Source organism: Dunckerocampus dactyliophorus, chromosome 12 (genome assembly GCF_027744805.1).
Source record: "Dunckerocampus dactyliophorus isolate RoL2022-P2 chromosome 12, RoL_Ddac_1.1, whole genome shotgun sequence".
NCBI lineage: Eukaryota > Metazoa > Chordata > Actinopteri > Syngnathiformes > Syngnathidae > Dunckerocampus > Dunckerocampus dactyliophorus.
Genome location: NC_072830.1, coordinates 29,382,921 through 29,409,587, shown reverse-complemented (window position 1 = coordinate 29,409,587; position 26,667 = coordinate 29,382,921). Strand labels below are relative to the sequence as shown.

At 40.7% G+C, this 26,667-nt stretch overlaps 1 protein-coding gene across 2 annotated transcripts in view; it reads left to right on the top strand.

Annotated features, from left to right (window-relative positions):
- The window catches only part of pax3b (paired box 3b), a 38,373-nt gene extending 13,226 nt beyond the window's left edge, over window positions 1-25,147 (top strand). Inside the window, exons 9-13 of one of the 2 annotated variants that reach the window (XM_054795288.1) lie at window positions 14,272-14,471; window positions 15,191-15,356; window positions 15,851-16,065; window positions 18,439-18,718; window positions 22,616-25,147. In XM_054795288.1, coding sequence (XP_054651263.1) covers window positions 14,272-14,471; window positions 15,191-15,356; window positions 15,851-16,065; window positions 18,439-18,718; window positions 22,616-22,650 — 896 coding nt within the window. In that variant the 3' untranslated portion in view covers window positions 22,651-25,147. Of the gene's footprint in view, window positions 1-14,271; window positions 14,472-15,190; window positions 15,357-15,850; window positions 16,066-18,438; window positions 18,724-22,615 lie in introns of both variants that reach the window. The other variant, XM_054795290.1, reaches the window with a different exon arrangement.
- The last annotated feature ends 1,520 nt before the right edge of the window (window positions 25,148-26,667 follow it).

Below are 26,667 nucleotides of genomic sequence, written 5' to 3'. Positions count from 1 at the left end.
AGGGTTGTCCAAAGTGTGGCCCATGGGTCATTTTCTGCCCTCCACATATTCCAAAAATAAAATGAATTCATTATTAATAAAATATAGTTTTAGATAGCACACTAATTTACTTACGTATAACACAAAACTAAGATGTTTTGTTCAGATAGCTTAGCGTCTATTGACCTACGCTGGGTTGGTTTCAGCATCCTTAATGTACAAGACGTATCAAAGTATCCACCATAAGTTTTTCTGTACGCGGTGCTCGCTGGAAAAAGATGAAAGCACATGAATTTGTAAATGAGGGGTGCGTTTCATTCCAATGATCATCCATAGATTGTTGAAGATAATCGGGGGTTCATGCCTTGACTACAAATACAAGTGGGAGTTTAAGGAAAGGATACTGAGATGCCTTTGATTGTTTTTTAAAAGCCCCCCCGCGATCCCAGGCGATACAAACATTTTTTTACTATCGATCCAATACCAATAAAAAATATTGTGTATTTTTGAAAGATTGTATATAATTTTATTAATGTTTTAATTAAAAAATATGTTTATAATATATTTTGTTTATCATCAAACGTAACAATTGAAGAATATATAAATCCACCAATAGGCTGTAAGACAATGTAACGTAGTAACTTTTACTACTGTACATAAAATTGTTTGAGCAAATAAGTCAAGCGTGCAAAACAACGTAAAAAAAGCAAAAAAATACTCATTCAACAACTTGTTCCCTGTTTGTAAGAAATACAACAATATCAAAAATGTAACAACATGTGAAACATAACAAAAACCCGATATTCGTGAAAATAAACGTAAGGCTCCGACACTTGGTATCAATATTATCGATATCTGTATCGATCCATCCACCCTGTGCTTCGATAGTGTGTCTCCAAATGCGCGCGCCATAGTTTCCATTGGTTGTCTTTGTTGAGTGAAGTGGAGGATGAGAGATAAAGCGTCCTAGTCTGAGGAGACAGCATTGTCCCCCCAGGATGAGTTGATCAAACATTTGTTCAACGGTTTCCATCAGCGCACAAAGCCGAGCCTGCGCGCACAACGGGGATGAACTTGGAGACAAAAGACGCAGGAGTCTATTTAGGACTCACGCTCGGGCTGTGCGCGGACAAAAGGCCCAGCTTGGAAACACATTTTGTGCACTAAAAGACGAAGGGGAGACCTGTTTAGAATTCAAGGAGAGGGACGAGGGCAGCTTCTCCATGCAAAGCACACGACGAGGCCGCAATGAAGGATGAATTATTCAGGGAGCGCTCCGGAGCTTTTTTTTATTTTTTAAGGAACGAAAATGTCCATTTTCACCTACAAAATGTTTCCTTTTTAGACTCCTCCATAGAAGCCTGCCACTGCAGTTGAAGCCTCACAAACACGCTCACGTTTAGCACTTGCACCTTTTTAAAATACCTTCTATGATACTTCAGCAGGGTTCAAGTCCTTTTTAAAGTGCACATGTACTACTTTGACAAGTTTAAAATACTTATTTAAAGTGCACGAATGAAAGAACAATACTCTACTACAGGTTTCAAATACTTTAAAAAAAGTGCACAAATTCTAAATATAATTCTACAATTTTCAAATACTTTTTAGAAGTGCACAAATGCTAAATATAATACTTGGATGATGTTTAAATCCTTTTTTAAAGTACACAAATACTGAATATAATATGTCAACAAGTTTCAAATACTTTTGTGTAGTGTAAAAAAACATACAGCCTAGAATATAATATATATAGATACTTCAAAAAGTGTCCAAATACTGTATATAACAGTTTCAAGCAAGTTTCAAACTGTTTTTAAAGTCCCCAAATATGCATATAATAGGCAACTTCAACAAGTTGCAAATACTTAAAAAAGTGTCCTAATACTGTATTATAGCAACTACAACACTTTTTAAAGTGCCCAACTAGACTACCAAAGATAACAACTTCCACATGATTTAAAAATATTTAGAAAATGCCCAAATACTATACTGTATACAATATTTCAACATGTTTCAAATACTTAAAAAAGTGCACAAATGCTAACTATATAACAGTACTTCAACATCTTTCAAGTCTTTTTTTTTTTTTTGAAGTGTCCAAACACTGTATATTAAATGTCATTTACTTTTTCAAGTGCACAAATACTGTTTATGACATGTTGGAAATACTTCTTAAAGCAGACAGATACTGTATATAACAACTTCAACAGGTTTCAAAGAGGCCAAATACTTATAATAATAGAAGAACTATTAAAAAAAATCAAATATTTGTTGAAAGTGCCCATAATCCAGCATAAAGCAACTTTTAAGATGTTTGAAATTGACATGAATATTCTAAATACTACAGTAGTTGTATGTCCTTCAATAAGATGGTTGTATTGTGTCAAGTGACTTACTAAAAAAAAAGTGTAATTTGTTTAAATCAACATAACCCCCCAGAGGCCAATTTCTTTGTCACATATCCTGGCTAAAATCAAGGGTGTTCAAAGTGCGACCCGGGGGTTAATTTTCATCCCGCCGCTTGTTTTTGTTATGTATTGGCACCGGGGTAAAGTGACAAAATAAAATAGATTCATTTATTTATTTGATAAGACAAAGGATTCGATATTATTCTCATGTACTTTGTCACCTATTACACATCATAGCATGTATTGACTTGCACTGGATTGGCCTTAGCATCTGTAATGCACAGAATGTATCGGTTTGGTTTTTTTACAATTCCATATGCGGCCCTCGGTGGAAAAAGTTTGGGCACCCGTGCGCTAAACGGTCAAAAAAAAGGAAGTTTTTTCTCTTGTGAGATGGTGGTAATAACCAATGCCCCTCTAAAATTTATGATTGATTATTGAGTCCTTGGATGGATGTTGACCTTTCCGCCCCCGTGAACATGAATAATGTCTTCTAAACGATGTTGATATTGTGCTATGCCACATTTCATGATGAAGGGAGTGTATTAAAGGGTGTCTGGAGTGAATGGGAAGCAATGTCATCTCCCCGGAGAGCCCAGCTCTGGCCCCGGAGCATAGAGCTTCACAATTGGGGCCCTGCTTCAGGGCCCCTCGCGCCCCCCCCTCCCTGCTCTGCAGCCTGCTCTCCAAATCTCTTCAAGCAGATTAAATGGACTCTTTTATTTCATCCCACTTTCATCTGGAGAGAAACAATGCCCCCGCTCCCCGTGTTTTCTATTCTTTTCTCCTCTGGTGTCAGCCGTGCATCCCCTGCAAAGTTAGTCACTGCCTAAAACTTATATTTGTGCTATTTGTGACCCCTTGCGTGAGGCAGTACATACAGGGTATTTAATACATTCATTTTTTAAATAGATAGATACACCACCGGTCAAGAGTTTCAGAACACACCAATTTCTCCGGAGGAAAGAGCCACATTACTACAAGTGTTAAGATGGTCTGTTTTCCATATTTGCTTGCAAATGCTCACCATGTAAACCTGAGATGATTCAATGTAACCTTAGCATGTTCACACTTTACCATTACATTACATTACCATCATCATAATAAAGCGTGTAATGGAAGACAAGTAAGCTTAAATCAATTCTAACTCTATATCGGTACAATATAATAATACAAGTAGGAAAAAGCCAATAAAGTAAAGTAAAGGTACTGGTAATGTTAGGTATTTATTACAAATGTATTGTCAAAGTTCAAAAGAACAGCAATAGTATTAATACATGCATGGGAAATTCATGAGAAAATGTTGTTATTGAGGTTAATGATGTACATTTCTAACATGTTGACTGCCTGTGTAATGTTAATATTTGAGGTATATGGTGCGATAGAATGTACGCTACTGGTCAAAAGTTTTACAACCCTCCAATTTTTCCAGTTATTGATTGAAATTCAAGAGGTTCAAGTCCAATGAATAGCTTGAAATGGTACAAAGCTAAGTGATGAAGTGCCAGACGTTAAAAAAAAGTAAGGTTACCCAAAACTGAAAAAGAATGTGTATTTCAGAATGATACAAAAAGGCCTGTTTCAGGGACCACAAAATGGGTCAACAATTTAAAGCTGTTCTGCAGAAGTGGGGTTGATCAAGCCTTGGCAGCTGGTGCTACTCATTCCTACAGGTGTTCCAAGTCCTGGAGTACTTACTACCTCCTCTGTCTGCATGAAAACACTGTTGGGAGCACACTGTGGTACTACACTGTTGTGAGCATCAGCTGAACAGCATTGAACTGGAGAAAGTCATTTATTGCTCCAAAATTGCCAAGAAAAAAGGGAATTGACAATGGAAGAGAGACACACCATCTTAACACTTGGAAATGCAGCTTTTTCCTCCAGAGAAATTGGAGTGTTCTAAAAGTTTGGACCGGTAGCGTCCACAAAAAGTTACACATTGTTCAAAAATCCTTCATTGTTCTATCAAAAATGAAGCTTTTGCTCCAACTAACAGTGAACCCTTTAGACAAAGTTCATGAACAAAAAGCGCTTCACATTTCCAGTGTGTCTAAGAGTGTATTCCTTGTTAGGTGAAATGATCCAGATAATACAGAGGAGCCTTGTTTAGGGGCTGATACATTTCTATTTAGTCGTGTGCGCGCGCACACGTACACACACCACCGGCACACACACGCACATGCATTCCTCTTTGCAATGCAAACAGTCAAAAGGGATAACTTTATTTGGTGAAAGACGATCCTGGAAAAGGCTAATTGAATAAACCCGGATCTTTGAAAAAGCCCTTACCATGGTGAGTGCAGTCATCATGTCATAATTAGGTTTATTGAGGCGCATTCCTTCAATCTGCCTCCTTTCTCCGGGGCTCATTGTAACCAGGGTCCAGGCCAATGGCGAGGGGACAAAAGGGAGCCATGAGCACACAATACATGAAAGAGCCATTAAGATTTAGCTGGCTTTGTCACACAAACGGGGCAGGCAAATAATGTGGGTGTGTAAAAAAATGACTCTAGGCTGCAACTGTAAAAGGTGGGGATACACTGGATGGGCGCCAGGGGAGAGGACACTTGGAAAGCGAGGAATTAGAGAGGGAGCACAGATCAGGGTTGGGCAACACTAAATGAATACATGGTCAGTACTGCTGACACCGATACTGATACAAATTGTCAACATCATTGAACGATTTTGTGTTTTTGCCTTACTTTGTTGATCATAATGGTAATCAGAATAAAGCAGACAAATATTTTAGGCAAACAGACTTATTTGTGAACGATATAACAATGCATAAACACAACAATATAATATAAGGTAATGATATAAATAAAATTATAAAATGATTCCCTATCAATAGCAACTACACATTCTTCCACCACACGCACATAACTAGTCTCGTATCTCCAAACAAAGCTGCTTAGCTCGAAACAAAGTTTTTAAGTAGTTTAACCAGGAAGCGTCTTAACACAAGACAGTCAAACCTCCTTTTTTTCTATGATTTGGTTTTTGTCTAATTTTGCTCAAATTTCGCCTCGGTTTTCATACGCGGTCTCGGTTTATCTACAATACAGTGTCTCCGCGTTTATCGCGGGGGAAAGGTTCCCAAAGCAGCCCTCAATAAGTGAAATCCGCAAAGTAGCCAACTTTGTTTGCTATTCTTATATATGTTTTAAGGCTGTAAAACCCCTCACAATACATTTGATACACTTTTCTCACACAGGCGTTAACATTTTCTCACGTTTAAACACTCTCAACATTCAAATTTCGTTTGAATTTTAATGGTCAATCCACTAGGTTGGACACAAGAAATTATTAAGTGACTCACGCGTATTCACTCCGCTGACCGTGCTTTGTCCGGGCGCTGTTCGGCCGTAGCGTTTTTGTATCCTTGTTAAAACATATTGCTCCTGTCGTGATCCTCCTCCTCATGCCATTCCTTGAACCGAAGATTCATTTAGCCGGTTAGCTTCTTCTTCTATTGTTTATTGGCGGTTAGCAAGCAGCTCACACAGTTAGCTAGTTTGCTGGCGACTATTGACCACAACAGGAAACGGCACAAAGGAGATTGGCTGTAGACCATTGTCAATCAATCAGGACGCAAAATACAATGGGCGGGCTCTCTCTTAGCCAATAAGGACTGTGGCTGTGGCTGTACATTTAGCCGGCTATTGTCTACTAATATGTTCCTAATATGCTCGTACAGGCACATAAACACATACTGAGACGAGGCGGCGCTGCACACGTCTTCAACGCTCACATGAGTATACAACACCCTCTCCTGGTAGCAGCAGTAAATACAATAACAGACACATACAACAGAGCACTGATAGATCGCTCAAATACACCACAAGGATGCAGAACACAATGTGCGCTATTAAAAAAATATGCAAAATTGCAAATCTGCGATTCCGTGAAAGGTGAACCGCCATGTAACGAGGGAACACTATTGCACTTGTCTGTTTGCCCTGTGCTGTATTGTTCCTTAAAATTGAGTGCCCAAACAGGGCACCCTAGGTGTTGTCCATGCATTTTTTTATTGTGTGTGGCTGCTAAATAACCCACTATGGAGTTTAGCACCCTGACCGCACGGGAACGTTCTTGGGATTTTTTTTGGCGGGTTGAAATAAAGTCGCATTCCACACTGTGCCAGATTAGTATATTGTTGCATCCAGACGGGAACGCATAACTGAGTGACAACGATGTAATACACAAGCACACCTACGTGTGGCGCCTTTTGCCTTTCCCGTGTGGCTAAGAGGCGGAAACGATAAAAGACTTTGCCGTTTTGACCTGAACATTTCCGTGTGGCTAGCCCCTCAAGAAAGTTGTGATTACCAGCAATTTGATAAAGAAGGCGAGAAACACCGGGATGCACGGGTAGTCCACATCAACAATAAGTTCCATCCAGTCATCATTTATAATTATTTTGACATTGTTTTCTGCATGTAAAACTATAATTATTCTCTATAAAATGTATTTTTTGTTAATATTTTGGCTGTCTGGAATAAATTCATTGGAATTACATTTTTGCCCCAATTTTTGTAAACCGATGTTCCACTGTGTGTCGTAAATAGACGCTCTCATTGAAATTCTTTGACTTTTTGCTCCAAATACCTCCTGTGTCCAACAACGTATCCCCTGAGTCTGTAAACAATTAACCAGTATATAAATGTGAACAATATGACGCAAAAATCCACAGACCATTACATTGTCGATCTGACACTGGCACTGATGTTACCCTTGGTATCGATACTACCGAAATGGAACATAAGGCACATTGTGGCAGCAGCCATGTGCAGCTAACCTAAAACGAATCCAACTTAAGCTTTAAGGAAACGTTTAACACAATATATTTTTTCACAGTAGAACCTTTTGAGCTGACTGGAACAAACAAAAAATGACATCTAAACACCGAACAGGTTAAGTTCTCCTCAGTGCAATATGTTGCCGACATTATGATGTGACAAAGACGGGACCAGTAAGGTCGTGGAGGATCTTATAATAGCTATTAGTGGCCTGAGTCAAATGTCTGGTGAAGAGGGCTCTGTCTTGTCTATTGAGAGAATGAATGTGTCACTCAGTGAGTCTCTGGGCACGAGGGCAAAGGAGGAGGGCACCAGGGCCAAGTGGTGAGCACCAAATCACGCTCCCCTACCCTGGGGGCTCTCTAGCCCGACTCTCCTTGTCCGGCAGTCCTCCCTCTCTTGTGAGTTTTTCCTAATAAGCCCATGCATGATGACTATTCAAGCATGAAAACATAGTTATCCTCAAATGAATGGCGCCTCTATACTTCATTAAAGCCTCTTTCTCCTTTCACACTTTTATTGGGACTGTCTGATATCAATTCAAAGGGCAATTAATGAATGCATGCCGACTTTGAAGTCAGGCCGATTTTTTTTTTTGAGGGGGTGTGTGTGCAAGTGCGTGGAGGACAGAGGGGGCTCGGGGGGTGTTTCGGGTATTTCCCCCGTCAAGACTCAAGGCTCTTGCGTCCCAGTCTTTACCCGTGGTGTACTCGCCACATTGAGCTGCGACTAAACGCGCCCCAAAGACGGGAATGAAAGAGTGAAAAGGGCCAGCGAAGGTCAAGTAGAATGGCTCGCCTTAGAATAAGGCCTCTCTTTATCTTATGCAAGCCTGCACTATAGGCACAGCAGCTTGGGAGGGGAGCTGGAGATGGAGGAGAGAGGTTGTTTTTTAATTGTGTGAAAGTCTGCGATTGACTGGCGACCAGTGTAGGGTGCACCCCGCCTCTTGCCCGAAGTCATCTGGGGTAGGCTCCAGCATACCCCTGCGACCCTTGTGAGGAGAAGCAGCATAGAAGATGAATGTTGCGTGAAAGTGTTTTTTTTCTGAAAAAAACACACTTTGTGCGGCAGTGGCTCAGGTCGTCCAGAAACGGTTTCTCACGCTATTGCAGGTTTTCAAAAATGAATTAATTGATGGTCGCTGTTTTGTGGTTGGCTGGCGTATTATTAGTCAAATATATATTATGTAGTATTCTGGTCACTCGGTGTCAGTAGTTACATTGATGAGGCATGACATTAAATTAGATTACCTTCACACTGCCTGGAGTCAGCCATGGCATGTCCGACATGACAGTGCCATGACAGTTCTTCTTCCCCGCTCTGTTTTAAACCCTTCCTTAAGTTTAGAATAAGTAAATAGGAGGCTTTAAGTCACAGAAAAGTGACTTCCATCCATTCATCCATCTCCTATGCCGCTTATCCTCCATCCAAAAAAAAAGCACAGATGGAGGAAAACGGTGTCAACCGGCATAGTAAATCCTTTGCTGTCGGCCATTCTCAGGTGTCTGGCCAAACTCACAAGTAAATGTGCACGCAATGGTTAGTCGCACTTTTGGTCATGTAGCCAACCGCTTATGTCGACGTCAGTTAGGCAGTCTGAAAGGAACAGACTGTTCCACTGGATTAAGCAAAAAGACGGCAAACACTTGATCTCGGTGAGAATCTGGATAAAATAATTAGCTTTCACCACTTCATGATGTGGCATGAATGGAACCCATGCGAATACGTTGGCCCACAAATGTCTTTATTTTAAAAGCTCCTCCTGGGCCACAGTACTATATACTATACTACAGTATATATATTATATACAGTACTATATAAAAAAGCAATGCATGCCGTACTCCACTGTCTTTTTCTGTGGTATTCAAGATAAATGGCTGCCTGACAGCAGAAGGAAGCAAGTTAAAACATCTCCTCCATAAGATAGGATGACAGTTAACATGTACCGAGTTCAACATGTTGGCTCCCCCCCGCCATGACCTGTGTGGTGAGACAGATTTAAAAGGCAGGGAACAACAAGGTCACAGGGTAGCATGGGGTCGCTCACTCGTAGCGCCACACAGGAAACAAGGTTAGAAACACATTTAGTTAAAAATGACAGGTAACCATTTCCTGATACCTCCCACTACTTTTACCATGTCTGTTCCGCAGTGCACTCCTTTAAACCTGTCACTATCCTTTTTTTTGCATCGTAGTTGTGCTGATGGCATTGTACACTTGTGCACGCATGTGTACTTTGTTATAACTTCAAATTAGCCAACCATTACTGTAGTACATTCCCTGAAGGCTAGTTAGCAAGTCAAGTGGGTTCATCACTCAAAAGACACCATCTAAACCAGCCAGAGAGAGACTCACAGATGGATCCATAAGTTGTCAGTAGAGCCATTATCTGACCCAGCATCTGCCTGCGTTGACTTCTATATACTGTTTAATGCAGTCAGGCAGTCACTTAGTCCCCCGACGCCTGAATAGAAGCGGCATGGCTGTCCCGCCCAAATAAATGCAGCGTTTGTCTCTGCTGCCTTTTGTTTTGTGTGATGGTGGTGAGGTGAAGGTGGAGAGAGAAAGGGGTGGACAGAGTGTCACAGCCTCAATTTAGCCTCACTGTTAACTAAAGCTCCAGAAGTGTTCCCGGGCCGTGCGAAGAAGGGGTGTAAGTAGTTGACATATGGCCAGTCAATTCCCTCAAGTCCTAGAATTCAAGCTGGACACGTCCCCTTTGCGCTTTATCTTTCACTCTGCCTCTCACGCATGCATATATACTCCACCAGAACTGTCTCCTGTCTCAGTGGACATATTTAAGCCGTTCTCCACCCCACCCAAACAGCCAGCGATACTGAAGTCTTTCCAACAGTCTGTTCCAGCTAAACCCTCTTTTCTCCTCCCGGTTTTCCCTGGTGTGGTGTGGAAGGAGACATTTTGGGCTGTCTTGGCTCCAGAAAGGTTGTTTTGCTTGGGGTCCCATACGCTGCACCTCTCAGGGCTTTAGTTTGGTTAAACAGTTTTCTTTTCTCCTCTGACCCTCTCCGCCCACCCCCCTCCCTGCATCTCTTATTTTGTGGCTTAATCTCAGCCCAGCTCCTTTGCCAGGCCTTCTCCACTCAGTTAATGATACCCTTTTAGGGCTCATATTTTCTCCAAATCTGATGAGTGAATCAGAGCCAGTACCACATGAGTCCTCTTCTATGCTAAGATAAGACGGAGCAAAGCATGCAAAGAAAAGTCAAGTGTTTACTGGGTGAGCAGCATTTCAAGATATGGGATATACTGTATATACAGGCAAGACCGCTATACTTAGTTTAAAGTGGATAATTTGATTGGCCAATTCTGTTGGACGGTGCCAAATTGATGTGATCAGATCTGAAGGATAGTGAGGCGATGATGGCAAATGGGGCTCTCTGAAACCACAGGTTGGAACATTTCGGTGAAATGGGAACGATTGAACACTTTGCGTGTCTCAGTCATATAGGTCATACGAACTCTGATGCTGGTTTACTCGAACAAAGAATGGTTTGGAAAGGCAGCATGGAGGACATTGATGCTTGTTAAAAACGGGACTCCAAGATTCCTTTTCCCACTTTCACTTTCTTGTTTAAGTCTTTTTGTGCGTTAAAATGTTACTCAAAGCATTAAACTATTGGGTCTAACTAATCTTTATTACATCAGATTTTCAGATTAAACTCATTGCTGTATTTATATAGACTAGTTTCATGGGTGATCACTTTTTGGGAAGCAAAATGATATGGTCGACTTTTTCATTACCTGTAAACTTGGGAAATGTGAATGTGAAATACTAATAATACATTAATATTTAGTATAGTAGTTTCAAAGTTAGATTTTATATATGTTATGTTGTTCCTGTTTTATAGTATGAGGTACCGGTAGATCATTTTGAGTAACCTGCATGCCAAAACAGTGTGTGCACCCCAGACCTACATGTACAATGTACATAAATACTCCTATTTATAAATGTACTAAACATATAAAGTATACTCTTTGTTTAAAGTAGGTGTTACCTGTAGATCTTTAGGATTTGGTCATTTTAAAAGTAGCTTGCGGGCTGAAAAAGTGTGGGCACCCCTGTGCTGGACTTTCTACAACAGGGGTGTCCATAGTGCAACCTGTTGTTCATTACTATCAGAGAATGTAATAAATAAGCTATTAATAACATATATTATTAGATTTACACTAATAACTATTTGCTCTGTCACCTGTAAGGCAAACGCTAAGATGTCAATGTTTTGCTCAGATAGCGTTGCATTTATTGACAGGCATTGGATTGCTTTGAACTTTGAACAACGTACAAAGTGTATCAAAGTGGCCCTCTGCAACCTCGAAGTAAAAAGTTTGGACACTCTGCTGCATAACAACAATGACAACCAAAACAACACAGGTGCCCAGACAGACAATCCCATGGGTACATTTACATGAGCAACAACAGCCCACATTGCCCCTGTCACTCCCTTGATGCTTGTACAGTTTCCTCTAGAGGAAGGGGAAGGGCTGGAAGAAGGGGAAGGGGTGGGCTAGAATCCCCCCGGCTGTGCCCCCATCTCCCCCCATTTCTCTGTGGAGACTCTTTATGCACCCTCTTCCCTATCCAGCTCCCCCGTGGGGCAGGTGACAGCCCTCTACTGTGAAGGGCCGAGGGAGCCATGACGGATTCCACAGATGGAGCGTGGAAATCGCCGGCAAAGAGTTCAGCTTTTTGTGGCAACAAAGAGCCAGGGAGTCAGAAAGAGAGAAATATGGGTGGAAAAGAATGGCTGGGGGGTGGGGGGCAAAGCAAGACAGTTAAAAAAAGGACAGGGAGGAATAGGTATAGCTTGTTTGAAGAAGCGTTTTTTTTGTTATCCGTATCTTGAAATTTCTCATGTAAACCTTGGAAGAAACCATTTCCACAAACACAACAATAAAATAAGTGAAGTGTTTTTCAACGCTCCATGTTATCAACACTGCTGACTTCTCCACAGATGTGGGCAGCATTATCTTAACATTCACATTCATGTAACAATCCAACACCCTCAACTGAAACAAATGATCCATCTCCAGCAGATCCGATTGATGATTGGCAACACTGCTCAGATTTGATGTGCCGCTCTGTCTCTTTGTTGCAAATGTCTTCAAACCACGGTAGCAGTTATAACCGATAGATCATTCCAAAATGATTAGGATTTTTCCGGCTGCCTCAGCTTTCCCAGGGCCCAAATCCCTGTGAAATGCAGAGGAACGTGTTTGCTGCTAAAGTCAGGGGAGTCAAAGAATTCCATGTGACCCTGCTCTAGGAACCGGAGGGGGAGGCTACAAAAGGCCTCATCTCTTGTTTTTCTGCCAACCTGTCCAAAACTCCAAAGGCCTTCAAACCACACTCCAAATTCCAGCAGGCTCACTGTTGTTTCTTTTTTGGTGGCCCTCGAAGTTGATCATTTGTCTCTACAGTATTTTGGCTTCTTAGTTGTTGTTGTTTTACTTAGACAGTAAGAAATTTAGTATGAATGTAGGATGCAAGTATTGTAAAAAGTGCAAAACTGTACAGTATCTTCAGTCTATTTGTATTGCCCTGCTTTTGGAAATATTTTACCTCTTGCCGCCCTCATGCTTGAATGTTTCTTTCCCAATTTGCCCCTAATGCATGTTAAATTGACTCCCACTGCTATTTGTGTTGCGGGAAGAAACTCGCCGAAGGGGGTGCAAGGATCAGTTTCACACAGGGGGCCCACAGCGAGTTGGATGCCTTGTATTTTATTGTTGTTTCTGAGGGGGAACTAATACAGTGTTGCACACAAAACATCCCTTGTGCTGAGAGGGAATTAATTAAATATAATTAGGTATAACACAAAAAGTGGGCGCTCTGGCCTTGGTGGACTTATAATGGTGTAATCAAAAAACATGCTGCTGGATTATAGAAAATGACAAAAGAATTAATACAGGAGATAGAAAAAGGAGAGAATGGCTGTCAAGGCCAATATTGTCACTGCTACTCAGTGAAGCTGACGATCACACAAGTCAAAAATCATTTATTACTTAACATTTATTACTTTTACATGACATCACATAACATACAATGTAACATATATCATGTCATAATGTACTGTCATGGAGAGCTGCATCAGCGACATACTGCAATTTGTTAAAAACTGCAGAGCAGATAAAAAAAATGATATTACTCATGTGTGGAGATGGCACATAAAGGAAACAAGACGAGAGCTGTGGCAACAGAAAGCTTCCAAAATATTGGACCTTCACTGGAATGGAGCTGCACTGGAATATTTTCCAAAAACTGTTGGTATATTCAGGGTTCTCTTCTACTGTACAGTATTGGGTTAATTGGTAGCCATACAGTATACTGTGTGAGTGAATGGTAAATTAAAACCATGACTAATATCGTTGTGATATGCTTGACATAAACTAAACCATTACATTTACTATTAGATATTTTATTTTGGAAGTATTATTTTGGTAGTCATTTTTCTGTCAAGACTGGGGACGCAACATGTGTGAAGATGTTGGGAGTTGTTTTACATGTCTGCGTCTAATATTGTCATCTCCATTTAGTTATTTGGGAAACTGCAAATGGTGTTATGTGAATTCTTATAGGATAAAGACAACAAACTATTAAAAGTGTCTTTTTTTCAGTTGTGCAAAGCTTTCATTTATGTTAGCCCAGATGCTACGTGACTGAGCAGTTTGTTTTTAAATCTGACACACACACACACACACACACACACACACACACACACAAGAAGAGGCAGAATAATGGCCCCTGGATCCAAATTAGCCTTTTGTGTGCCTTTTAGTCCACCAGTCCCCCTGTGGAGCCCTAGGACTTTATTTCCATAGGGTTTATTCACTCACAATATTCCTCTTGAATGGAGGTCTGTTTGGCCACAAGACAACGAGGAAGAAGGAAGACCGCCACTTGACTTGGTTGTGTGTGTGTGTGTATACAATATATACCATTTAGTCTAGTAGTTTTTTATTCTGTTAATTAAGACGCACTATGATGATTCTGCAATTTCAAATGTTTATTTGGTTGCTTTTGCCTGATAATTTAATTCTTTTTCTGTCTTGATGAACAGCGAGTCACTCAGATGAGGGTTCAGATGTGGAGTCAGAGCCTGATCTTCCATTGAAAAGGAAACAACGGCGCAGTCGGACCACGTTCACGGCAGAGCAGCTGGAGGAGCTGGAGAGAGCCTTTGAGAGGACCCACTACCCTGACATCTACACCAGGGAGGAGCTTGCCCAGAGAGCTAAGCTAACTGAGGCCAGGGTGCAAGTAAGAGATAACATGCACACGTTGGTACTTGCACAATGCACTCTATTACAATACTACAAAAATATATATTTTAAATTGCCTCTTACAAAATATCATCATATTGTACAGTCGGGTGGACTGGCCATCAGTGGGCTGATCAATAATGGGCCGACTGACAGCTGTGCTTTACTTATTTTACTTATATACATATATATATATATATTTGTGCTATATTTAAAACGCACTGTGCATAGCGTACCACGATCCATTGGAGGCCCATTTTACGCAAGGGGTGGCATTGTCGGCAAGTGCGTCAAAGGCAGAGTTTTTGATACGTGTATAGATTCAAGAGTTTTATTGTCATATGCACAGTAAAACAGGTAGTTCTGCTATGCAATGAAATTCTTGTTCTGTTCATTCTCCCAAAAAAGAAAGAAAAACACAAGAAAATGAATAAGAACATCAGAAACATAAATACCAATAAATCAAGCAACAACAACAGAAGAGACATGAATACAAATAAATAAATAAAGTATGAAAATAAAGTATAGCTTTTCTATTGGACCTGATTAGATTGTGTGGTTGAGTGTATTCTATGTGTAACATGACCAATGTCTGCTACTACCAAGGGTAAAGACAACATATTTGTATGATTGGTGTGCTCCGTTCATATCATTGCAGTGTGTTTTATTTCAGTGCGAGCTTAAAAAAAACACACGTTCACTAACAACTGCACTCAGGTGTGGTTCAGCAACCGGCGGGCCAGGTGGCGGAAGCAAGCAGGAGCCAATCAGCTGATGGCCTTTAATCACCTGATCCCAGGAGGTTTCCCACCATCAGCCATGTCCAGCATTCCTGCTTACCAGCTCTCTGACAGCACCTACCCCTCTTCATCTATAGCACAAGGTACGCAGGTTCTCACCTTATAGACATACATTAGTCAGCCCCAGGAAAAGCAAGGATCATTATCACACCGTTTTTATGTAGGAGATATACGTTTGACTAACTCCAATAATGTCTCTTGCTTGTTATTTCTAATTTCCTCCTGCTGAAGGAACATACTTAAACGAAGAGAGGATACATAAATGCAACAGCTGGGTACACAAGTTCATAATATACTTCCTGCCGTCTAGTGGAAGAGCATTTCATTGTTGTGCCTGTCCCTATGTGTCACTGGCATAAAGTAGATGAACAAATATACTGTACATTATTTCTAGGAAGTAAATAATTACTTTCAGACCAATTAAGTGAAATTGGATAATTTCCTGTGGCGCACCTGATTTTCGCCTACCACACTAATGTGCCGCGGTACAGTGCTTGGGAATCGCTGGTAACGGCACCCTCACCTTTGACTTAGCAGCAATAGACAGTGCTGAAAGATTTCTCATCCTGGTTTTTAGTCTCTGACCCGCCCAGCACGCTGCATCGGCCACAGCCTCTTCCTCCCTCCTCTGGTCACCAAGTGTCAAGTGGTGGAGGACAAGGCGAAGGAAGCTCTGCCTACTGCCTAGCCTCTGGGCGCCACTCCTTCTCAGGATACTCTGAAAGCTTTGCAAGTCCAGGGGTCCCAGCTAATCCCATGAACCCAGCCATTGGAAATGGACTCTCTCCACAGGTGAGACTATCGCCTGTCACAGCATTCATGTGTCGTATTCAGAGTAGCGACTCAATTCCAAAATCTCAAAATCCTTATCCTTATACTATTTTTGTTGACAATTGCTTAGCGTGCACCTCCCCTTGTGCTTTCACTTCTATACAAGGCAACAGAGTCCTGTGCCTCAAGTTATTAAGGAAGTAACAAAGTCATCTTGACTGGTATTGCCTTAAAAAAAGGCATTTGACAAATTAGCAGCAATACATATACATTTAAAAAAGATATAAATAAAAATATTTCATATATAATAACATAAGTACAATTATATTAAAATGAATTGATTGATTCAAAGAAGAACATTTAGGAAATTGAAATGTATTTATATTATTTATTAAATGATATCTATTGAATTAAAAGTTGAAGTATTATCATTTATTATAATTGCATAACATATGCAATTTTGCTAGGTGTGTCAGGACTTCAGGGGCACTCATTCAGTCTCAAATATTTCACAATGCACGTGTGTTTTGCACGTTTGCACGCATTTCCCACTGTCATGACCGGAAAAGCTGCCAGAAAACTGTGCAGGTTGAAATGATACTTCTGTAAATTCCCATGAAGTTAAAAAGTCAAAACCTTTAATTGGACCATTTAAAAAGGCGCCCGGGTCCTGTTGCCCACCTCTTTATTTCAGACCTCTGCTGTTGCAAGTAATGTGTTTGTCCACAAATATAACATGATACCGTGGGCTCAAGCAGTAGGACTAACGCACGATTGATTACAACTTTATTATACTTCATAACAATTTAGAAAACGACACTGGCACTTTATGCCACCTCTTGCTTGTCTTTTTATGTGCTTTTAATTATAAAATATAGTCGCTCTTGTGCATTGAGCAAGAGTGCAAACACACTGTGCCTTGGGCACATTGTGATTACATTCTTAAAATAGCTGGTATTCCCTCCAGTGAAAGCAAATTTCATATTTACTTGTATTTATTTCATATGACGGAGAAAGAATATCCTGTCTCAGATGTTTTTCCCCCTCGTCCCGACATTCTTCTTTGCGAACTCCTGGACACGCTGATTCAGGCTGCTGGCAATGACGATGCTCCAATAAGAAACACCCTGGAATGGCGAGTCAGCAGCCCTCTCTTGAGGCAAGAGAGGCCCCAGAGAGAGAGAGAGAAGGGGGGGATAACGGGTCAGGATATATAACAAACCGAGATTTAACACACTCATGAGAGTCACCGGACTAGAACTTAACAGTTTCGGAGGCAGTGCATAATTGACCCTGTGGCATACTTTGGCAATTGTGTTTTGCTGCTCTCTTTTTGTGTCCACATAATTGTGTTCGGAAACATAACTTCAGGAAAATGTTACAGGGCATGATAGCACACCACTCCACTGTCCAAATCAATATGGACTCGTCCCTCCTCTCCTACTTGGGAAATGATTTAAACAAGAACATGTGTGTGAGTGGATGTTGAATAACTTATAGGGTCAGGAGGACCCGTACTTCTGCGTACCTGCTTCTTATTAGGATGACTTGAGAAGCCTTGAGGCTTTTGCTCTGATCAGACGAAGGTGGGATGTGATACATTTAGAGCTAGAGAGGTTCAATTACACTTACTTTTACAGGGGATGAGCACAGCCTCAATTTTTTATTAAGAGGTTTCTGATTTTTGCTGTTGAACTCCGTGAACATCCGAGGATGGAAGCCAGTTGAACTACTTTGCCCTGCAGCGCTTTCCGTCCTTTGCTGGCCAAAGAACAGTCCTCCAAATTTGATTATTGTGTCACTAATAAAGACCAGGTCAAGAGCTAACGCTTTTTTGACTTCTTTCTTTTGAGATCAGCAAATCTTTCTCGGAGATAAGTTGCTATCTTGTGTCATGGGTTTTTGGAGTTGTGGGGTTTTAGGATGATTGGGGATGGGGGTCTATGACAAATTGGTTAATTGGCTCCGTGGTGCCTTTTAGAGGGTTTATTTTGCAATTCTTTATGTTCACTGCTAAAGAAAAATAAAGGGAACACCTAATCATCACAGGGTCTTGTAAGTCAACCAACAACCTGTCGTGCTTGGACGTAACAATGAATTAGAATCAATTAAGTCAATTGTTGTCTGCAGGACAGAGGCACAATCTTGGAGGGCAGAGGTATGCCGACTGAGCATTGTAGGGAGTACATACAGATCCATGGAGGCCGTATTCTCGATGTAATCTGATATGTCTTGAGGAAATTCACAGAAGTTGATCAGCTTTCTTCACTTCTCAGTGGATTTGTTGTCATTGATTGTTCTTAGACCATTTTGTTCCCTTTTAATTACATATTAAATATTGCATTCATTGAGATCTACGTCGTTTATGTTTCTTTCTCGCTGTCTTCCAATCAGGTGATGGGTCTGTTGAACCCCGGTGGTGTTCCGCAACAACCTCAAAGCGACTATGCCATCTCACCTCTGACTGGGGGTCTGGAACCGCCTGCTGGCATGCCCGCCAGCTGTAGCCAACGTATGGATCACATCAAAGGTCTGGAAGGTTTGACCAGCGTTCCCTCCATGTCAGCTCTGCCTTCCCTGCCCAGCTCCCAGTCCTACTGCCCCCCCTCCTACAGCTCCCAGGCCTACACAGTGGACCACATGGCGTCCTACCAGTATGGCCAGTACGGACAAAGTAAGGTCAATAGACTTCACTTTAATATATTTTTCTTCTTACCACTGCACTTTGTACCAATCCTAGGCTTGTTTTACAAAAAGATCAAGCATATGACAAATGTTGACGTGCTTTGCAGAACAGATCTGGGTTTTCTGGAGTACTTTTGGGCCACAACAAAAATCATATCTTCTTCTTTTTGCGTATGAGACTGCTATGTGATCAACTGCCAACATCGCAGCCAGCTCACTGTGTCAGGGTTAGGGAAGGCCAGGTTGAGGACAATGTCTTGCAGTGGATGCAGTATACAAGTGCAGTCTGGTCAGATACAGGCTGCAGATGGGCGCAGCCCCCAGTGCTTCAAGGTGTGGTTGCCAGTTCTGCTCTCATTTAGAGTGAGCCAAACTCTCCTGGTGGTGGTGTGGTGTTAGAAAGAACGATGTCTTGCCAGTGAGTTCTCCCAAAGTACACGGTGTTGAAATTGGAGTCATGCAGTTTAGCTGCATGGCGTGCAAAGGGATGACGGGATGACAGGCGTTAATGGTCTAGTCGTGAGTTAGGGTTTGACGATGGTGAAGAGAATCATGTTTTCAGTTAATTTCATTTAGATTTGATGAGGAAACCTTTACAGCAAAAGCACGCTAATATTAAGATATATATTTTTATATAAAGCATTAAGAAGCATAAACTCTTATGATATCCTAATCCCATCCCAGTACCTTGTGACTGCTTGGAAGCCTCAGTATTGTTTTCATGAAGCCGCAACTTGTAGACTACTCTTCGTCCTAACACATGTTCTTTTCTTCAGTATGAAAAAACCCCTCCCTGAAGTAAATCATTCTTGTTGTCCAGTGGTCTCATGATCGAACAAGCAATCACGTAGACACACCTCTTGATTTATTAACCCCTGAGAATTCGAATACTCCATCTTAGTAAGACATTTAGTAAGACGCTGTAGCTTCTGTTTTGATTAGGCATGATCGTGCCTCAGTGCACACAGCAAGGTCCATCAAGGCATGCATGCATGAGTTGGCTGTGCTCAACCCCATCAAATACCATCGGGATAAACTAGAAAGTCTTACCTTGTAGATGCCTTATAGAAAGTCTCACCTACAGATGCCTTATAGAAAGTCTTACCTTGTAGATGCCTTATAGAAAGTCTCACCTACAGATGCCTTATAGAAAGTCTTACCTTGTAGATGCCTTATAGAAAGTCTCACCAGAGCACTAAAAGTTGTTTTAGCTGCAAAGTCAAACCGCAAAAAATCCATTGTCCCGTATCTTGTTGGTGTAAATATACTTACTTTTGCTGATTCCTGTCCTGTTCACAGAGGTGCCAGCCCGCTCTCTGACGTTGTGAGGGTAATCGTGCATGTCTGATTGCCACAGCAAACTCATTTGCTTTTTCAGTCTTTCAGCAGCGTCAGCTTGCATCAAAGAAAAGCCAGGCTCCCTGAAAGAATACGCACTTGTTCAGTCAGAAGGGTCTTTTCACTTGACATTACTGCTAGGAAGGTCTTGCAGTCAGCATCAGATCTTGATTTGCAGGGCAATGTCGTTTACTGTTACGGTATGATTACAGCAACCGCCGTTTACAATTTTGGTCCATATGGGATTGACCAATCAGTACAATACACTCAAGACAGAGGTCCAATAAGTTTGAATACATTTGGCAAATATAAAATCAATATTTAAGAGAGACCAGTTTTGCAAACATTTCATGAAACATTCCAGTAAAAAGTCTAAAATAAAGAATCAGGGTTGCAAACATGAACAGCCTCCAATCCATGGCGCTGTACTGACACCTATAACCGCTAATGTGCTAACCAGGACAAAACATACGCTCTCGTCCACCTACGCATCTTTACATGGCTGTCTAGTCCATCTTGATATGATTAATCAGTGGGATTGGATAAGCAGCGTGCAGTTGGGCTTGGAGCTGTAGAAGAAAGGTCTTTTCATGAAGTGGACAGATCTTAATGGCCTGTGGCAGAAAGGCTATTAGAAACAGGTGTGAGGACTGAGGTCAGCTGGAGAATCAGCATTTAACAGCGCCGCTTCAGGTCCCAGCTTGAAAGATAGTGATGGTCTGTAGAGCTGGACCACAAGAAACTTTCACTGGTCTGCCGCTAGGAAATAAGTCACTCATGTTTCCCATGGCTGAGACATCAATAATGCATTCTTTCAACATTTGCGGATCAGTGATCTGTGACACTTTATTCCTCTGTTCAATAGATGATGAAAATATGCATCATATTGCATGCATTACAGTGTTTACATGGAAGGAAAGGCCCGAAATAACACGCTATACATTACTACTTTTGTACATTGATGTGATCTCACAGCGTGGACCAGTGACCTGCTTTTCAAAACTCCTGTTTACTTCCACCATTCTAACAACTTCCACTATTCTGTACGTTTGATGACAATCCTACATTTCTGTATGTCCATTTAAGACTTTTAAGTTTCTATTATGTGATAATAGCACATCTCATCCTGTTCATCTGTTCACTTTGGTCATGGTAGTTGCAATGCTTTGTTTGTTTCAAACATGTCGGAAGAATTACATTATATTATACAGTATAATGTGTGTGTATATATATATATATATATATATATACCGGTAATGTGTATACATATACTGTATATAATATAATATAATGTAATATAAAATGATATAATACAGTATTCTATATTTATATATGATATGATTGATAATATATTTATCCTAAGCCTTCTGCATATCTTTGTAATGGTTATGGTTTAATTGAATGGTAATGAATTTATTTTCAGCATGCATACAAGGTAAATTGGAATACATCGCATCATACAATTCACATTTCCACACGTCCAAAAAGAAGTAGGAAGAAGCAAAGCTTATTTCATGGTACTCCCTTTCATATCAATTACAATACATGTGTTCACTTCCTGTATTCCAAATGCACTCTTTGCCAATTTTAAATCCAGAGGAAAATGATAAGGCAGTATAACCATGTGGTACAGTGGGAGTCAAGGTGTACAATCACTGTAAATAAATGATATGACAGTCATGATAAATATACGGTATAATAATAAGTGAAAGGGTTAACAGCTGACAGAAACGTAGCTGGATGATGAGTGAGGCAGTTAGTACAGACAATACTCACAAAGAGATGAAGAGTTAATAGTAGGTAGTTTTTAATAGTAGTCTGTTTTCATCAAACCATCTTTTTAGTATATTCCATTCGTGTGTGACTTTTTTATGACGTAGCTTTTGTGTGCTTTCTCCAGAATGGCGCAGAATGTGGTATCAATCTTTAGGTCTGTCATGACTTGACAGATGTCATTAATACACAGTATGTTGAACAGTTCTGGTCCCTGTATGGACCCCTGGGGTACGCCGCACAATGTATTTAAGCTTGCGGATGTCTGTCTGTTCTTCCATCGTGCACATATTGCTTCCTGTTTGTAGTTTTTTACCCAGTTTAAAACTAACCTTCTGATTTCTTTAAATGTAACAAAAAACCTTAAATTTACCATTTAAAATAGGGAAGGAAAATAACGAGTGTGTAATAATAATTATTCAGTGATAAAAGAAAAGAAGGAAACAATTACAATAAATTACTCAATATAAATATAAAATCATCTAAAATAAAATACATTAGAAGGAGATTTAATTCATGAAAAATACAGGAGTAAAAACTGGCAGACATTGTATAATGTTGATCTTGACCAAGCAATAACTTGTTGATTAATGCTAAATGAATGAAATCAGTAATCAATGATTTGTCTATCCAGTCATCAATATGTTTGTTTTTCCATTCACGTGTCATATCGTGAGTGAAAATGTTTTTAATTAGCGTCATTTTCGGACATAGACTCGTAACATGTGTTGAGTCATTGTAATATTGTGTAACATTTTATTTTCCACGTCTGCAGGTGCCTTTCCTTATCTGAGACCTGAGATCGCCTAAGCAGAAGCTGGAGTCCGAGGAGGAGATCATTCATAAGTCGGACCAAAACCAACCCGGACATCACATGACTGCTTCTTGTGGAGGACAACTCTAAGAAGGGACCACAAGCAGGAACTTTGGATCAGAATCGGTTGCTCCACTGTGGACATTGAAGATGGACAGCACACATACCAGCGCTTACTTCACCACAGCACATACTGTATGACTTCCCAAAACGCCTCAAGCCGACTCCACCCAACTGTGGGGTCTTTTAGAACCCAAATCTAACCAGCCATGAGAGCAACGCACACATCTTAAAGCCACATGAGGACGTATGAAAATCCACGTAACGCCAAATTATTCTCCCAAGCGGTCGCTGCCCAGGGGGAAAAGGAAGAGGCCTTTGCTGATTTTATCTTCATGCCATTATTTGAGATCCCACACAAGCCACACATGGAGAGAAATTCCAGAGGCAAAGAAAGCAAACACGGGAATATGAATATGTGGGTACTCTAACATACACCACAGCTGTACTGCACAGAAAGTTGATTTAAAACTCCATCCGAGCACCGCCCCCTCCTCCGTCTTCCTCCCTGTGTCTCATTGACGTTTTGGAGAGCGAGGCACGGATCCTGGCCTTTTGTAGTAGTCCAGAATCCTTGCAGGAGGTCAGGGGTGACGTGAAGGAAAGTGACAGATGAGAGAGCAGTAGAGGAGGGCGGTGGAGAAGGGGCTTTAAAATAAAGGAAGGGTTGATAGGCAAGATCGATCACAGGCTAAACCCTTTAAAGATCTTCCTCTTCCCAGAAAAAGCCACCAGGTCACAAGTCACGACCACGAGACACTTGAGAATGCAAGAGCGCAACAATGTTTAGATAAAAAGGCGGCCATTCTCACAGCTGAGCAGAAGTGCAATATCATGTGTCCACACCATTTCAGTGTTGTCACACAATGCTTGATTGGAGAACAGGCATGAAATGAAGCCCAGTATTACGTTCAAAGTGGACAACCTTCCCATAACGCCAGCTTCACGGCGCCTGCAGGCTTGGATATGATTTTGAAACAATTAATGCTTGTTATTTTCTCCACAAACAAGAAACGGTTATGACAGATTTTCATGTTTCGCATTGTCTTCTGTACAAAATTCATAATTCTTCTATAATACTTGTGACAACGGGTATCCCCTTTTGTATGGGAGTTCATTACAGTGGAACCCGCTGAAGTCGGTCCTGCTCAGGTGGACAACTCGTCTCTGTGTGCTCAACACGTTCTTCTTATGACTAAACAGTGCTCGCTTAAGTCAACACCATCCACGAGTATTGGGGCCACATTGGAAAAAAATGATAATCGGAGATCTGGAGAATAAAGTAGAAAGAAAAAACATGTACATTTACGAGAATAAAGTCCTAAATTTACGAGAAAAAAGTTGTACATTTATGAGGAAAGTCATAAATTTAGGAAAATAAAGTGGTAATCTTACGTGTCAGAGGGAAAATAGAGCATAGCTCTTCAATCAGGAAGGAAACATTCCTCGTGCTTCAGGCAAGCTTTTATTTCTGACGTGGCAGCAAAACAGAGCAGTTGAGCACAAACAGATGCTCATGTCTTCCCTTCCGTCCTCGCCCCCTCCGCATGCCCACGTACGACACGATGACACGTAGTGTTACGACTTTATTCTCAAAATCTCAAATTTTATTTTTCCAATGTGGCCCTAATACTCCGTCGTACCTTCAAAATTTCAGACTCAAAAGGCTCCCTATGAAAAAGGAGTCTGTATTGTCAGTGTCATCATTTTGGCTAAACAGCAACCCAGAGTGTATTTACACAGCATTAACACGTGCACTGTGACTTCCTGTTTAGTGCAAAGTAAGCTTCAAAATAATATTAGCCAGGATTTTACCACAGCAACTAACAAAATGCACCCATTTAATTTTGTATGCATTTTTTTTTTATTTTGTTAGCCACCGAAAGTTAGATTTGCACACGGTCGAAACATTTCTTGTCATTGTAGTCGAGGAGTACAACAAAAGGACTGTAGGGCTGTAGCTGCTCATGTATAAAAAATAAAAAACATTTGAGGAAAACAAAGTCAACAAACTGCTAAAAAGTCCTTCATTTTCTGTCCAAAGTCACAAGTTAATGTGCAAGCAGGGGCTAGTTTCGGTTTAGATTTCGGTTATGTTGACAGCCGCTTATGTCGACGTCAATCAGCCAGCCCGATATGAACGGGTTCCACTGTAATTAGGGAAATGCACATGTGCAACACCAACCGACCAATCGCACGGAGCCGGTGTAAATAAAGATTGTTTGTCAAATTCATTCCGAACTCGTTGCAAAGCATTCCAAATGAAAAAACAAAAACATGAAAGTTGCCCACAAACAAGCACTCTGTTGTTTGGATATGTTTGCTAGAATGATCCTGTTAGTCGTTTGCTATATTTTTGGTACAGTATTATGAAATAAAACGACATAAGGCCATGTATGTGTATAAGCGCATTATCCTACTATTTATAATGAAATAAACATTCTGAAATGACTCGCTGTTTTGTTCATTGTTTGCTGACTAAATGGGATCTTTGTGCTTACTTTGGTCACATTTCAGACAAATATGTACTTTCCACTCAACCAAGCAACCCTCAAAATAACCATCACCAGACAAGTTGCCATTGAACACAACACAGCCTTTCTTGAGCACCACTGTTCCCTTTCAGTCGTCCATGCAGAGAAATTTGGGTCTTTTTATCCAATCAAACAAAAGAATGATTTGAAAGCAAAAAAAAAAGAGTTGCAAACAAAAATAATTGCATTGGAAGCAAAAAAAACAATTTGCAGCCCCCCCAAAAATTGCAAGGAAAAAGAAAAGATTTGCATGCAAAAAAATGATTTGCAAACAGAAATAATGGATTTGTTAGCAAAAAACTATTTCAAGCAAATGATTTTTGCTCGCACTTCCACTGGATAAAAAAGTGTCTTTTATCCAATCAAACAAAAATAATGGATTTGCAAGCAAACATGATTTGCAAACAGAAATAACGCATGTGCAAGGAAAAAATTGCTTTTATTTGCAAATGGGAAGTTTTGTTTGGACTCACAAGACAATTTGAAGGAGAACTTGCCAAAAAGAAATGTATAATAAAAGCGTTTGTACAGAGTGGAGGATAAAAAATAACCACGTTACGCCAAAGGTAATAAAGTACAGTAGACGCACAACAGGGTCTTAGAGCTGCAAACAAAACTTCCACATTTGCAAATAAAAGCTTGTTTTTGCTTCCAAACCTTTTTTTTTTTTTGCTTGCAAATCTTTTTTTGTTGTTTGTTTGTTTGAATCAAAAGACACAAATGTGTTGTAATACCCCCACTGGTGCCCGCTACTTTAACAAACTGACTTTTGTTCAGCAACGTCTACAATGAAGCCAACAAGCCTTAAAGTGTTTTTTTGGACACACGGCGGACCCGATCCTCTAGAAGCCTCTGCAACACATGCAGCTTACGCTCACAGGGCCTCTCTGTGTGTTTGAGTACCACAAGCATTCATATGTTACGTTCATGCTCACATATACTGTAGTGTTGTTTCACCGTATGTGTGTGTGTGTGTGTGTGTGTGCTGCCTGAGGGTGTTAAGCCTAATTATAACAGCCTTCTGATTAATAGTGTCTGCCTGCAGCACCTTCTGTAAATACACCAACATCGCTTTTAGTTGTGTGACACTACGCCAATGTAAATAGTTGTTTGTGGGCATATAAGCGTACATGCGTTGGCATGGACACTTACACACACACACACACACTGTTTGTGTTTCTATTCACTCCATAAATGAAGACAAATTATGTCTGCAAAATTCCAGAGGACTTTTAAAAAAAAAATGTTTTTTAACTAATGAACCTCCTGCTCCTGCCCTGGAAAGGCAATTAGCCACTGGATGCTGTGTGGTAATGACTCAGCTATATTTTGAACATGCATACAAGTTGCATTGTTATACATCACATATTACAATTCCCAATTCCACATGCCCAAAGAGGAGTAGGAAGAGGCAAAGCT